At 44.7% G+C, this 14,541-nt stretch overlaps 2 protein-coding genes across 3 annotated transcripts in view; one reads left to right on the top strand and one right to left on the bottom strand.

The window, feature by feature from the left end:
- Positions 1-2,252: 2,252 nt before the first annotated feature.
- Positions 2,253-7,862, bottom strand: ATP5MJ (ATP synthase membrane subunit j). 2 transcript variants are annotated; one of them, XM_088655853.1, is made up of 4 exons: positions 7,797-7,862; positions 4,990-5,113; positions 3,735-3,764; positions 2,253-2,409 (listed from the first exon to the last, which is right to left on the bottom strand). In XM_088655853.1, the coding sequence occupies exons 2-4, from the start codon at positions 5,111-5,113 to the stop codon at positions 2,387-2,389; spliced, it is 177 nt and encodes a 58-aa protein (XP_088511979.1). In that variant the 5' UTR covers positions 7,797-7,862; the 3' UTR covers positions 2,253-2,386. The 2 variants fall into 2 exon arrangements, with proteins under 2 accessions (XP_088511979.1, XP_088511983.1); XM_088655857.1 differs by having other exon boundaries at positions 7,571-7,862.
- Positions 7,863-10,397: 2,535 nt separating this feature from the next.
- TDRD9 (tudor domain containing 9) overlaps positions 10,398-14,541 on the top strand; it is an 80,895-nt gene continuing 76,751 nt past the window's right edge. The window contains exon 1 of the mRNA XM_035105043.3: positions 10,398-10,741. Coding sequence (XP_034960934.1) covers positions 10,587-10,741 — 155 coding nt within the window. The 5' untranslated portion in view covers positions 10,398-10,586. The remainder of the gene's footprint in view (positions 10,742-14,541) is intronic.

The raw sequence follows: 14,541 nt of genomic DNA on the forward strand, positions 1-14,541 counted from the left end.
AAGAGGATGTCAGTTTGTACCTGGGCAAGTTTCTTGGTGAGGTTGATGGACTTCCATTTCATGAAATGGAGGAAGAGTCAACTTGAGTACAAGGCCTTGGATTAATCTGAAATGGTCCCTCAGATAATACATACATTTTATGGAAAGTGTTCCAATAACATCTGTTCACCAAGATTTATGGAATTTAGCAGATTCCATAGTGGCAGCAATATTTTGTTTCATGGGACAGCTGAAGCCACGGTTCAATAATAGATCTCCAATTATTCTAGTTGCCTTTTATCATAGATGTATTATGGTAATAGATACCCAAGCACGTGCTACAGTAGCAATAACAAGTTGCAATGAACCCCTGGCTGAGCCAGTTAAAATAAATTATCATTAAAGGCAATAGAGCATGCTTAGTTTTCAAGCATTTAAAAATGCACACAGGTCAGGAGAGCATGAGGTTTCTGCATGCATCCAAGCGCTTAATTAGGCATGGGAGGTCTAAGGGGGAAGTTAAAATAAATTTGACCTTTGTTGCAACCTGATAGGTATGTTGTTTTTTTTCAAATTGAGAATCCCAACTGGCCTCAGCCTCACCTCTGACCTGCAATATTAACAGTGGACTACATTGCAGGGCTGCTGTAAGCTATTCTCTCAGCACGGCCCCTCCACACTGCAAAAGGGATAAAACAAGCTAACTATACGACATGCTTAGAATCATAGTTAGGACAAGGGTCATCTAGTCCAACCCCCTGCAATGAATGAGGTTTGAACCCACAACTCTTGAGATTAAGAGTCCGATGCCCTAACAACTGGTTATCCCAAGCTTGTTGTATACTAATCTCAGCCCAACCTCCAAGTTGGAAATAAAAACAATGCTTAACACTGCAGGGTTGTTGTACACTCTCAGCTTCGGCCCAATTCCCAAGGTGCAATAAGGATTTAATACCACTAACTGAAGACCCTCACCTGCAGTCTTAACCACAGTCTAGGGCTGGCATAAGCCATTCTCTCCCAGCCACAACCCCTATGGGGACAATGAACTACATTTGCTTTGGAATTTGTATTAGCAGGGTGGTGGTTGTTTTTAAATCACAGTACTGTAAATATGCACCAAGTAGTAGTAGCAGCAAACATTTTCTGCTCTCTTTGGCAGATTTGTGAGGTGAGATAAACCCAGTAGTGCCCAATCGCAGTTGCATTAAAATCGTCACTCCAGTCCATTCATGTTCAAATTCAAAATTCTGATGTTTTCCTCAAACAACCAGTCCATGCGCTGTCCTCATTCGGCTGTTTTTGGTGATTTGTTCTCTGCAGATCTCAGGGATCCCTGAGAACACGCTATTTCCGATGCTCTTCTGACCTGGATGTTGGTCCCCGCGGCGAGAAAAAAATTGTGCCACGGGGGGGAAAGCATGGAATCCCCACGCAGGTCCACAGAACGGCTGTGGGCCGGTTCCAGGAAGCTCATGGGCCGGAACTGGCCCATGGGCCTTACGTTGCCGACCTCTGATCAAGAGTATAAAGTAATAGTCTAACGAATGGAACAGAAGAATGTGTGAAACCATTTCAACAAATGGCAAATTCACATTTAGGATAGTACAGATTTGGACCAGCATACCTTAAAAACCACTTGCCACTCTGTACACTAGTAGTAGGGAACCTGTCAGACTCCCAACAGCTCCAGCCAGATGACAGTTCTAGTCCACAGCAGCAGGAGGGCAACAGGTTCTCCACTCACGTCCTAAGACATTCAGAGGCTTTTCTCCAGGTTCCCCTATCTTCTGAGGTATTGCAAAAGCAATGGAACCCTAGTTGTGGAATGCTCTCCCCGGTGAGATTTACCTGGCACCTACACTGACGACATTTCAGCACCAAGCAATTAGTCTTTTATTTTCTCAGACCCTTTAATTTAATTTGTTTTCTCTTGGCTGGCAGTTTCTTATGCCATTTTTACAGATTCTGCTTTTTAAGTGTTTTTGTCGGCTGCCAGCCTTCTTATATTCTGAAATTCTGTAAGCTACCCTGGGAATCTGACTGAAGGCTGTGGTTTAAACCCATATAATAGATGCCAAGTGTATTATTACGGTATGTGTTGTGTCAACATACTAATGCCCTAATCTGCCATTGTGTTGTACTGCAGAGTTGAAATGCAGCATATAATAAGTAGAAATAAATAAAAGTCACACATAATAAGAGATTTTGATCATGTTTGGAAGTGGCACGTGATTAAGGTAATACAAGTTGCACTAATAATAGACAGCACATTTATTCAGCAACACGTTTATTCAGTCCATGGCAGAGTACCACTGTGCTAACGCTGTACACAATTAATTTTCCATGGTGGCAGCTTGCATCATCTACGGTCAGGATGGCGGTTCAATTTCATACTGAAGAACATTTAATGGTGGCCAGAAGAGGATTCTGAAACAACACACACAAACAAACTCAGTTGCGTAGTTATCAGGAAGCCATTTGCATTCAACTTCTACACTGCCCATGTTTAGCCACTTTATAAGGACCGAAAAATATTGCAGATCAACTAGTGGAACACATTCTACCGTCCCTATCAACTTGGTGTGAACACATATGAAACCTGGCAAGACCTTTAGAAAATGTGTTAGTGAGTTTTCTCCAACAACTTCCCCCCTTTGCTAGTTATGTTTATGAGAAACCAGTACTTTTAATGACTATACAGTATTGGTAAAAGGATACACAAGTTCAACTTTTTTAAAAATCAAAACACACAGTACGCTAAAATCTAGGTAGGCAGCAGCACAATCCTATGCATGACTACTGCATACAAGGAGGCTTACATTCTACCAAGTGTCTTTAATATTAGTCTGAGAGCCCCTTTGCTGTGCTGATGCAATCTCCATCCTAGTGACAACAAGCAAACACTAAGTAGAGCAGTTGCAACACTTCTCAGAGAAGAAATGGGACGCTTCAGTTCAGTGGCTTCTAGCAAGGAGACACTGCTGATGCCCACAGCAGTTGGGCAGCTGTTGCACAAGCTGTTGCCCTCTGCACCACTCAAGAGCACAGATATACCTGAGGTTAGTAAGGGCCATCAGTTTTGTTGATCTGGCACAGACTATTTATTTATTTTAATACCAATTAGGTTCTAGCTGGCTGGATGATGAAATATAGCAGTATGTAGGTTGGTTTTAAAATATTATGGGCAAATGCCTGCAATATACAGTACTGTAAAGGTAAAGGGACCCCTGACCATTAGGTCCAGTCGTGACCGAATTTGGGGTTGCAGCACTCATCTCGCGTTATTGGCCGAGGGAGCCGGCGTACAGCTTCCAGGTCATGTGGCCAGCATGACAAAGCCACTTTTGGCGAACCAGAGCAGCACATGGAAATGCCATTTACCTTCCCACTTGGAGCGGTACCTATTTATCTACTTGCACTTTGACGTGCTTTCAAACTGCTAGGTTGGCAGGAGCTGAGACCGAGCAACGAGAGCTCACCCCGTCGCGGGGATTCGAACTGCCAACCTTCTGATCGGCAAGCCCTAGGCTCTGTGGTTTAACCCACAGCGCCACTCGCGTCCCGCAATATACAGTAGTTGGTTATAAATGATTCTTATTCAGAACATTTCAGAAGTGGCAGCAGCATTTTCAAGGTTTTGTGCACACCCTCAGCATCAATGATTGGGAACTATTTTACAAACTTTTTGAGCTATTTCAAGCTCTGTCTTGACTAATTAAACTTTTCACAAAAGAAAAGCTGTCAGTACTTACTCTTACTGTCTTCCAGTGACTTTTTTTTACCTAAGGAAAAGAAGAAATTAATTTGAAAACTATTAATTAACAGTTCTTGTCAAATTTAGGCACAATGAAAAAGCCAAATTTAAGCCATGTTTTAAACATGACTACTACATCAAAATTCAAGACTACCCAGTTTACCAGTTTCTAATCATTCTTAAGTGAGGAAAATTCTACACCTGAAGTTTTTATTAAGGCTGAAGTCCTATTCAGTGGCCTGAGAATAAATATCCATGTGTTTGGGATACTCTTCACAGTAAACATGCATAGGATTGAGATGCACAACATTTACACAACTTATTGGAAAGAGATAGTAAGAAAATACTGCTGTGCAAATTGGTAAATATGGACCATACAATAAGGGACTATTCAAACTATTTTGTAATGGCACATGTAGTTGAATAAATAATGAAATTAATACAAGACAGAAGTGTGGGAATCTGTTAATCTTTTACAAGAAGAACCCAAGATTTACCCTGGGCCTATCATAGTGTAAAAAGGGAAAGATACCCCTGACCGTTAGTTTCAGTCGCAGATGACTCTGGGGTTGCGCGCTCATATTGCTCTATAGGCTGGGGGAGCAGGCATTTGTCCGCAGACAGCTTGCGGGTCATGTGGCCAGCATCACTAAGCTGCTTCTGGCGAACTAGAGCAGCGCATGGAAACACCATTTACCTTCCCGCCGGAGCGGTACCCATTTATCTACTTGCACTTTGATGTGCTTTCAAACTGTTAGGTGGGCTCAACAGGAGCTCACCCCATTGTGGGGATTTGAACCACCAACCTTCTGATCGGCAAGCCCTAGGCTCTGTGGTTTAGACCACAGCACCACACGTCATCTCAGTGTACCACAGACCAAATGGAATGGGCACCTTTCATTGAAGTTGTTTTGATTAAATCAAGCTTAAAAAAAGAAATCTCACTGCAAATTTTGGAATAGAATTTCTTATTTGAAGTTAGGCCCTAGTTAAGGATGACACCTCTCAGAATACTGATAATTTTGCTATTAATATGATAGTTTATACAAGTCGTAGCTTGCTGTTTTGCATTCAAATGAATGAAAGCTGCTGCTGTATAAAATTGTTTACATATAACCATAAACCTAATCCATTTTATGTTTTGATTCAGTAGCTCACTATCATTATAGTTCTGTTGGGATAATATCCTCCCCAAGCCAATTTTAGCAGACACCTATAATTGCAACTTTGAAAGAGAAAGGCACAAAACTTACCTCCATAGGAGATTTTGTAATAGACGATGCCGGTTAAGACGATACCAACCCATAGTTCTTGGTAAACTTGAGTGTGGTAAATCTTTTGCAGGTCCCACCATCTTGACAAAGCACTCTTAAACATCTGTAAGTTTGAACAGAATGGTAGTATTATGAAGTTAGCAAATGTCTAACATTAAGGATATAGTTGTTGTTTTTGAAAAAAGGGAGTGGGGAACCTGTGGCCTGTGGCCATCCATATGTTGCTACCAACTCCTGCCATTCCTCACCATTGGTCATGCTGGCTAGGACTAATGGGAGTTAGGCTCCAACAATACCTGGAGGGGCACAGGTTCCCCATCCCTGAGTTACAGGCATAAGTCTCATTACAGGTACAGTGGTACCTTGGGTTACAAACGCTTCGGGTTATAAACTCTGCTAACCCAGAAGTAGGACGTGGGTGGCGCTGTGGTCTAAACCACAGAGTCTAGGGCTTGCCGATCAGAAGGTCGGTGGTTCGAATCCTTGTGACGGGGTTAGCTTCCATTGCTCGGTCCCAGCTCCTGCCCACCTAGCAGTTCAAAAGCATGTCAAAGTGCAAGTAGACAAATAGGTACCACTCCAGCGGGAAGGTAAACGGCATTTCCGTGCGCTGCTCTGGTTCGCCAGAAGCGGCTAAGTCATGCTGTCCCCATGACCCGGGAGCTGTACGCCGGCTCCCTCGGCCAGTAAAGCGAGATGAGCACCACAACCCCAGAGTCATTTGCGACTGGACCTAACGGTCAGGGTTCCCTTTACCTTTACCTAACCTGGAAGTAGTTGCTCCAGGTTGGGAACTTTGCCCCAGGATGAGAACAGAAATCGTGTGCTGGTGGCGTGGCGGCAGCAGGAGGCCCCATTAGCAAAAGCGCACCTTGGATTAAGAACAGTTTCGGGCTAAGAACGGCCCTCCGGAACTAATTAAGTTTGTAACCCGGGGTAACACTGTACTTAAAATCAAGAGAGTGCTTAGCAACATGCCCAACTCCAATCAAGGTTTAATTGCATTTTTTGGTAATGTGTTACTTTCAATATGGTCTTTTTAACTCCAAGGTGTATGGCAGCCTTCCCCAACCTGGCGCTCTCTAGATGTTTTGGACTACAACTTCCCAACCACAGGGTAGCCCCATAGCTGCCAAGTTCTCCCTTTTTTTAAAGGGAAATTCCCTTATGCTGAATAGGCTTCCTCGCGAGAAAAGGGAAAACTTGGCAGCTATGGGTAGCCCCAACCACCACAGGGCAGGCTTAAAAACTTTTCTTAAGAGTTCAGTCACTGCAACTTTTAGAGGTGTGAGATAGCTTTAATCAAAATGTGGAATGATTCTCAATAACAGATTATGCCAGTGAACATGGTCATATGATTTTGACCACAGATGATAATGCAGGATTTCTGCGGCTGTCAAATGCCTCTTCAATGCTGTTTGCTCATCTGACATATTCTGAGGTGTCATCTTTTTAGACAGGAAAAGTCAACATAAAGAAAATGGTCTAATATGTAGATATCATGCACACTTGAAATGTCAAAATAAATCTGCCATGTTGTTAATTGGCTTAGCGGGAATATCTCTCATTGAAAGCTCTTTGCCAGTCCATTTCTAGGCATAATTGCTTTTGTTTACCTTTAAAGCTCTCACACAAATGAAGGAGTGCTGGACGAACTGCCCACTACGATCATTGTTGGACACCCTTCTGTGAGGTCAGAGCACCAAAAGATGAGATAGGTGGCAACTGTTGATGGATGCAATCCTATATGCACCATCATAAGAGTAAGCCCCACTGAGTTGACTTTCTAACTTCTGGGCAGCCAGAACAACTACAGAGCAGGTAAAACTTCTACCATCTCTTCCTGCTCTGCAAATTGCTGATGCTGCCTCTGCAGGAAAAGTGAAATCCTGGGCATCTCTGTAGGAGGACCCACCCTCCACTTCATTTATGGTAGCTGAGCTGACCTTGACGTAGGACTTCTGAGCTGAGTGGGGAGGAGGAGGTTTTCAGATACTTTGGGCCTAAACCACGTTAGGGCTAGGCAGCTTTTTTCAATATCGGGGTCTCACATGTTGGGACTACAACTCCCATCATTCCAAGCCATCATGGCCAGGGATGATGGGAGCTGCAGTTCAATAACATCTGGGGACCCAATGTTGAGAATATATAAAAACACACACACACTCTCTAAAAGAAGCAAGGCCTTTGCCTTATGTTGCCCACCTCCCATAGGAAGAATGCCCCACAGTGGCTCAGACTCCCTCAGGAGGTGGTGGCCTCTCCTTCCTTGGAGGTTTTAATCTGTCATGGCCGATTGAGTTTCCTGCTTTGCAAGGGGGTTGGGCTAGATGACCGTTGGGGGTGCCTTCCAACTCTACAATTATAAGAGCTGTTCAGCAATGGAAGGTGGACTCTCGTTCATAGGATTTTTTTGTTTTTTTACACAGTGGGTTGAATGGCCATCTGTCAGGGATCATTCAGCTGCGATTCCTGCACCGCAGCGGGGGCTGGACTAGATGACCCTCGGGGGTCCCTCCCATCTCCACGATTCCGGGATTGATTCTCAAACCGGCCTCACCCGCCAAGCCAGCTTCTGCGGTTGCCCCCTTGGGCTTGGCTCCTGAGTTTAAGTCTCGGTCTCTCTCTCTCTCTCCCTCCACTCCCCCGTAGCCAAGGCAACCCCGTCCGCCCTTCCGCAGGCCGCCCGGGCGACCACCAAGGCGCGGGTATGAAGGCCCTCGCCGCCGTCGCCGGGAGAACAGGGCAGAGCCTTTCGAAAGCTCGGAGCAAAAGGCCGGGCCTACCTCGAATCTTGTGACGCGACAAAGGAGAACGGCGAAGGCGAAGGTCACAAAGCTGCCGCCACAGCCGCCGCCGATCGTCACAAGGCCTGCCGGGAGAAGAACGAGTGCCTGCCTAGAGCACCTCTTCGCTCGCTTCCTTCCGCTCGCAGCGCCCCCTACCCTGGAGGAGCTCGCACGACAGCCGCCGCTTTCGCCTGCCCTACCCGGTGGTGGACAGCACATTATAATAGGATGATTCGCGTGGCCCAAGCTTTTATTTTATTATCATATTATATTATATCATATTTTCTATTTTATTTTATTATATTATGTCGCTTGACTGTAGGGGGAAAAACCTCGAAGCGGTTGCGCAAGGCAAATTTACAATCATAAATAAAAAACACGATTTCAGAAAGTTTTGCTTTGAAGCTGCCGCTCCAGTCCCACCGATTTCAATCTACTGTACTGCTTCCAGATATGAAAAGCTGCGTTTTTACGCGAGCCGGATATGCGAGCAGAGCCCATTGCACTGAGCAAGACTAGGAGCAGCATTAAAAAAACAATCGCCTGGACAAGAGTTCCTAGGATAGGAATTAATTCCTTCGCCGCTCGAGCTTTCTCCGGTCGCTCAGGATTCAGCTCGAATGGTCTCAAATCGTGTTCGCTTTCAAATTAAGAGCCAGATCCATGTGTATGGTTACTGGGAACTAAGTCCAATGGGGCTTGCTTGCTCCCAAGTAAGACTGCAATCTTACTCGGGGTGAGGATGAAGCCTATTAAATTAAGCGGGATTTTTCTTCTTTTAATGCATAGGATCGGGCTGCAATAAAACCTCTTTAAAACAACAACGCCGCATCTGTTTGAACCATTAAGATCCGCATCTTTGGAGACATCACTGTGCAATATGGGAATAAAATAAGTCCCACTGAATTCAGCAAAACTTCCCTCGGAATAGGGTTGCATGGACTGGGGCAGTTCGACGTGCGATCCACATGCTTCTTAATTTAAGAGTCCTAAACCTGCTTGCCCAGCCTGTCATTTTTTATTTTTCACTGCAAGCGCTTGTCTCCTCCCAATAGCAAAAGCAGCATAGGTTACCGGTGTGGCAGGTTCTCCAAGGAGCTCAAGGTGGCGCACGTAGTTTTAATTTTAATCCCTCACACCAACCTTGCGAGGTAGGTTAGGCTGAGAGGCAGTGTATGGCCCCACGTGATCCAGTGAGCTTGACACGTGTACTGTAAACAGGCACAGCTGCTGAAATTCTACTCTTGCAGCTGCTCAGTAATTATTTTGCTGCGCATCATTGCTGATGTGTGTTTTTTTTTGGGGGGGGTGTCCTTGAACCTGGGTGGGTCTTCCTCATCTGTAGTCCGATGCTGTGTAACCGCTGTACCACATTGCACAGCATGGCGCTGTTTGTGAGCTAAACTGGACTGCCGCCTGCCTGCCGTAGAACAATTGCTAACCTCATTGTAACTAAAAAAGTGCGTACGAAGTGCATGTTTTCCCTCCAGCAGAGTGGCTTATTATGGTATGCACTTTTGTGTTTTTATATTGTACAATGTAAACCGTCCTGTGATCTTTGGAAGAAGGGCAGTATAGAAATTTAATAATAATAATATATCCATCCATACTGGCGCAGCAGCAAAAAAATAAACAATATAAATACAAATATTTGGGTAGAAACTCCTCCGTGCAGCCCAAGCAACCTGATAGAATGCAAATCGTCTCCTCTCGGATGATCAGATTGAAACTGAATGAAACTGATAATTCGAGATCAGCTGTGCGTGCAAGAGTGCAAAGTGGTCGCCGCTGCATTGCTGTGTGCGGCAACCCCCATCCCCCAAAAGACTAGTCTGCCTGCATAAGGTAGATTACATTTTTATTTAGAATTGCGAAAGAAGAGAGTAAAAGCGAGCTGACCCCGTCCTCTAGGCACGTTTACTCAGAAGTAAACCCCCGGTGGGTGGGAGAAAAGCGGCGAGATAACTGCATTTTGCGCGATCGACCACAGAAGTATAGGTTTTAGATAAACCATGTACTTTATTGTGGGTTTTATCTGTCAGCCTTTCTCATCAACCTTGCGCCCCCCCCCCCGAAGTTGTTGGACTACAATTCCCATCATCCCTGACCACTGCTCCTGCTAGCTAGGCATTGATGGGAGTTGTAGTCCAACAAACACAACCTTAGCTCTTTGCAGCAGTTTTTCCAATTTAGGGAGGAAAGAGCGGCCGGCCCGGTAGCAAAACCACGAAAATTCATCGGATGGTTTCAAGCAAGCGTAAGTAAATGATGTAGGTCTTTCTCTCTCTAATATACACACATCCCATTTCACACTGCAAGGCTTACATTCGAGTCAAGGTGCGGAAAGAAGACATAGCTGCCAAGTTATCCCTTATTTTAAGGGATTTTCCCTTATGCTGAATAGGCTTCCTCGCGAGAAAAGGGAAAACTTGGCAGCTATGAAGAAGATTGTACTGCAATGTTGCTTGCAGGCCTAAACGCGCCTGAGTTTAAGTTGGGAACTTCGGATTCAAACCGGCTTGTGCAGTCTGTACGCACGCGCGTGCGTGCGCGCGCGCCTAAGACGGGAGCAAGCCCCGTTTGAACGCGGCAGCAGTTACTTCTGAGTAAATCTGCGTAGGAGAGCGCTGTATCGGAAGCCCCGCCCATTAAAGAGGAGTCGCAGAATTCTGCCTGCGGAGTGTTGGGCACGTGGCTGGGGGCGGCGCCTAGCAATTAACCTGGGTTCTTAGGGGGCGCTGCGTGGCGACGTGGGCGCTGGTGTCCTGGCTTGGGCAGGGGGCAGAGATGTTGCGAAAGCTCACCTTGGAGCAGATCAGCGACTGGTTCACCATTGGCAAGGCCGTCAGCGGAGTAGAGTTCTTGGGGGGCCAGCCCCAGGCTGGTGGACCGGCCCACAGCCCGGGGGGGCCTGCGAAAGAGCAGGCCCCTTCTGCCAATGCGTATGTATTTCTGCGGGACAGGTTGCTGCTCACCGTTGTTTATTTCTATTTTATTTTGTATGCTTTACAGAGAAATGAAAAAAGCACCAAACGACACGTGCACAGAGTAAGATAAGACACAAGAAACAGTACCCATGTAGAAAACAAAAAGGAACAAAAATAATAATAGTATTGAGTACATTACAAAAAGAGGGGGGGGAGCTTGTTATTGTAGTTAACCAGACCTTAATCTAATTTACTGTTATTTATTAGCTTTATTAATATGACCCTTCCAAAAGCTGAATAACTTTATCCAAAGGAGCCCAGGGATATATATATATGTGTGTGTGTGTGTGTGTGTGTGTGTGTGTGTTACTGGTTTGTTTTTTAGTCTTTGTGGTTTTATTCTGTGTTTTTTAGGCTGTGAACTGCCCTGAGGATTTTTGATGAAGGGCGGCATACAAATTTAATAAATAGTAATTATTGGAGTACATTAATCCCTTAGAAGAGTTGGCAGGCTAACCTGCACTATTTTTATAACTTACCGTACCACAGGGCAGTTTACAATACTGTATAAAGACACAAAAATGTGTAACATAGTAAAAATACCCACACACACACACACACAGGTTAAAAAGCCATAGATTATTTAATTTGTCCAAAGGAAAAAAATCTGTTTTTTTCCAACAAAACATTCCAGGCAGCTGATGAAGTGGTCTCTTCAGGACTGCTTTGTAATGATAAATAGGCTGGACCACAATCCTGTATGTGCTTACTCAAGAAGTAAGTGCCGTGGAGTTCACAGGGGCCTTACTCCCAGGTAGGTGTGTGTGTGTGGGGGGAGATTGCTGCTTTTGTTGTTAAGATTATTTATTCCTTATCGCAGGCAGGTGTTTGTAGCTCCAGGAGACTGGAGGAAAGCAAGTGAAGCCCACTGTCCAAGAGAAATAGCCTCTTAGGAATACTATAAAAAGACATTTGAGGCCCCAGAGTGTATGTTACGTGTTTCATTAGAAATAGAAGGGGGAAAGGGGGAGTATTTTAGGGGCATGACCCCCACCTCAGTCACCGGGAAAAGCAGGTGGTTGAGGCTGACTACCTGGCATGGGCATAGCCAGGCCTTTTGTTGGGGGGGAGGCGGGGCAGAACCTCAGTTGGCTATGTATTATTATTTTTTTATTGATGGGGGGGGGAGCTGCCCCACCCACTCCCACTATGCCCATGCTACCTGGTAACATGGCTAATGTGTTAACTACTGTTTGTGAACTTCTTGAAGGCATCTCTTTGGCCCCTGTGAGAAAGGATGCTGGACTAGATGAGTTTTTGATATGATCTCTTAGGTACTGATTTGGTAGATTGTTTGATAGCCAAGCTAATCATGTTACCACCAGGTGACCAACACTTCACTTGCCCACTTTGGCCCTGCAGGCAGTTTTTGAAATGAAAGCAAAAGCTAACCTACAATAATCTAAAAACAGCAGCAACAACATGGGAGTCAATAAAATTAAAATCTAAGCTGTATAAATTAGAATTACAATTCAAAACTTCAAAGTCGGGAATCTTTAATCGGCATACATTTAAAAATATCAGCGGGTAGGGTATCTCTTGGTCAAGTAAAACCTGACAAGGTGTGTGCTCTCTCTCAAAAGTCACAGGACTGATTTATAAAGCCGCTTTGCCTTTATGTATTGATGGTTGACTCCTCTGCGGGAGGGATGAGTTCTTTGGGACAGGACTGGACAGGCACGGCTTTGCAGTAATCAGAATGGCTGCATATCTGTGCAAAATCTAGAACCGTGTTACTCAAACGATGGGCCTTGGGCCACTTACAGGGAGGCCTCAGCGCCACAGGCTCTTCAGTTCCTTCGCTCTTGCCTGCCCAGACCCTTAATTACGGTATGTCATAGCTTTTTTGGATGGCAGCACCACCAACAACTTGCCTTCAGAGTCAAGATGTTCAGGGGCAGAAGGAAGGAAGGAAGGTCTCCTAAGTGGGGAAATAGCTCGAGGAGGAAGTGAAGGAAATTAGAATGTGAGAGAAAAGGTTTAATATTTATTAATAATAACAATAATAGACTGGAAACCAAAAGGAAGGGGATATAGCAGAAATGTAATGGGATCATGGAGGAGGGAGGATGGAATAAATGGGAGTTTTGGGGGCAGGGAATAAGGTACAGGCTGAGTGTGAAAGGAGAAAGGGAGAAGAAATTACAAGAGAGGGGTAAAAAATACTTAGAGACGCGTGCGGGAGTGGGAAGGGAAAATGATATACCTACTGTATATGTTTTTGGGTTTCCCCACAGGCAAGCATCTTCTGGCTGGCCACTGTGAGAATAGGATCATAGAACTGTAGTGTTGGAAGGGACCACATGGGTCATCTTGTTCAACCCCCTGAAATGCAGGGTTTCGCCCAAGGTGGGGTTCGTTGGGCCTTTTGCCTGATTCAGCAGGGCATTGCTTACATTCTTCTCTTCCAAGGATTAACAGTACGATAGCAGCCGAGAGAGATTCTCTCCCCACCCTCCATTCAGTCAACAGGTTGGAGTCAGTTGGGTGTAGTGGTTACAGTATTGGACTAGGTCCTAATATCTCTGACCACTGGCAGTGATGACAGGCGCTGAAGTGATTTGTAGTCCGATACCATCCACAGGGCCATCGATTCCCCTGGCCTTCCCAACACCATAAATGCAGGCTGCACATGCTCCTCTGTGTGGGGAGGTCTCTGCATATTCTGCTGTAGAACCATTGGTTGTTGCAGGGTTTTTTTTTGTAGGGGGGGGGTGGCTGAAAGATAAATTTTGGGGAATAAAGCTTCCTTTCTTTGGGAGGGCTTTATTTAAATAAAAATGATAGGTGCATAAAAGGCAGAAAATCAAGATCGTGCTGCAAAGGGGGAAGCGATGGAATTCACAGATCAGCTTCATTGCATGAACAGCAGTTTTTTCCCCTCATGCTAGGAGTGTGTTGGATTCAAAATGCAGCCTTGAACACCTGCACAGTTTTTTTTTATCCTAGGCATTAGGGCAAAAGAAATGTGTGTGTGTGCAATAGAAAACTAAAGTCCCGTTTCTACTTAAAAGTTCTATTGAATTCAGTGGGACTTGTTTTCAGGTGAAGTGGGGTTAGAATTGCAGCTTTTGCCTCTTGTCTCTGCTTTTGCTATCTGGTGGCATAACCCTAAAACTGCAAGCATGTTAGTTGCTGTTCCGTAATGGTGGGAGTTAAATTTAGCTTGGATATGTTTGCGGAAAAGTCAATTCTGGCAACTATTTTCATTGATTTTCTGCTCTACTTATGTCAGTTGTGGCCACAGTTCCCACATGTCAATTTCAAGCTATTGGGCGGCGGGGGGGGGGCAGCCGTTCTGCACGCCCCCCCAACAACTAATGCTTGAGGGGGAAAGCATATATTGAAGTGTTTATATATATGTATCCCAAGTTGGTTTGTTTTTATATCTAACCAGGAATTTTCCTGTATAGGGAATCTTTTTTAAAAATTATCTATTAACTCTGTATTAGAAAATACAATCCTGTAAGGTAATGTAAGCCTGTTTAAACCACAGAAAAATAAGTATTACGACCATGGATGAAGCATGCAGGGATTGTATTTATTTATTAAAATTTCAAGTAGAGAAACACTTCAAACTCCACATCAAATGTGTTCAAAGAACCAGTTGCATTTTTTTTAAAAAAAATTGCTAGCTGGTGTCCGTTTTGGGGGGTTTGTAGCCCTAGTTAATGCTTAAGCTCCTTTGGATCAGATACCTGCCCCCCCTTTTCTTTCACAACTATTAACAGTAGTAAATGAGTGCTGTCCTTGGT

Source organism: Zootoca vivipara, chromosome 1 (genome assembly GCF_965207765.1).
Source record: "Zootoca vivipara chromosome 1, rZooViv2.hap1.1, whole genome shotgun sequence".
Classification (NCBI taxonomy): Eukaryota; Metazoa; Chordata; class Lepidosauria; order Squamata; family Lacertidae; genus Zootoca; species Zootoca vivipara.

What these genes read in the sequence shown, in the direction of transcription:
- ATP5MJ (XM_088655853.1), bottom strand. Translation starts at nt 5,113, where the DNA reads ATGTTTAAGAGTGCTTTGTCAAGATGGTGGGACCTGCAAAAGATTTAC. An exon ending in TTACAAAATCTCCTATGGAG is followed by an intron (nt 3,765 to 4,989) that starts GTAAGTTTTGTG and finishes TCTTTTCCTTAG; the next exon opens with GTAAAAAAAAGTCACTGGAA. An exon ending in GTCACTGGAAGACAGTAAGA is followed by an intron (nt 2,410 to 3,734) that starts GTAAGTACTGAC and finishes GTGTTGTTTCAG; the next exon opens with AATCCTCTTCTGGCCACCAT.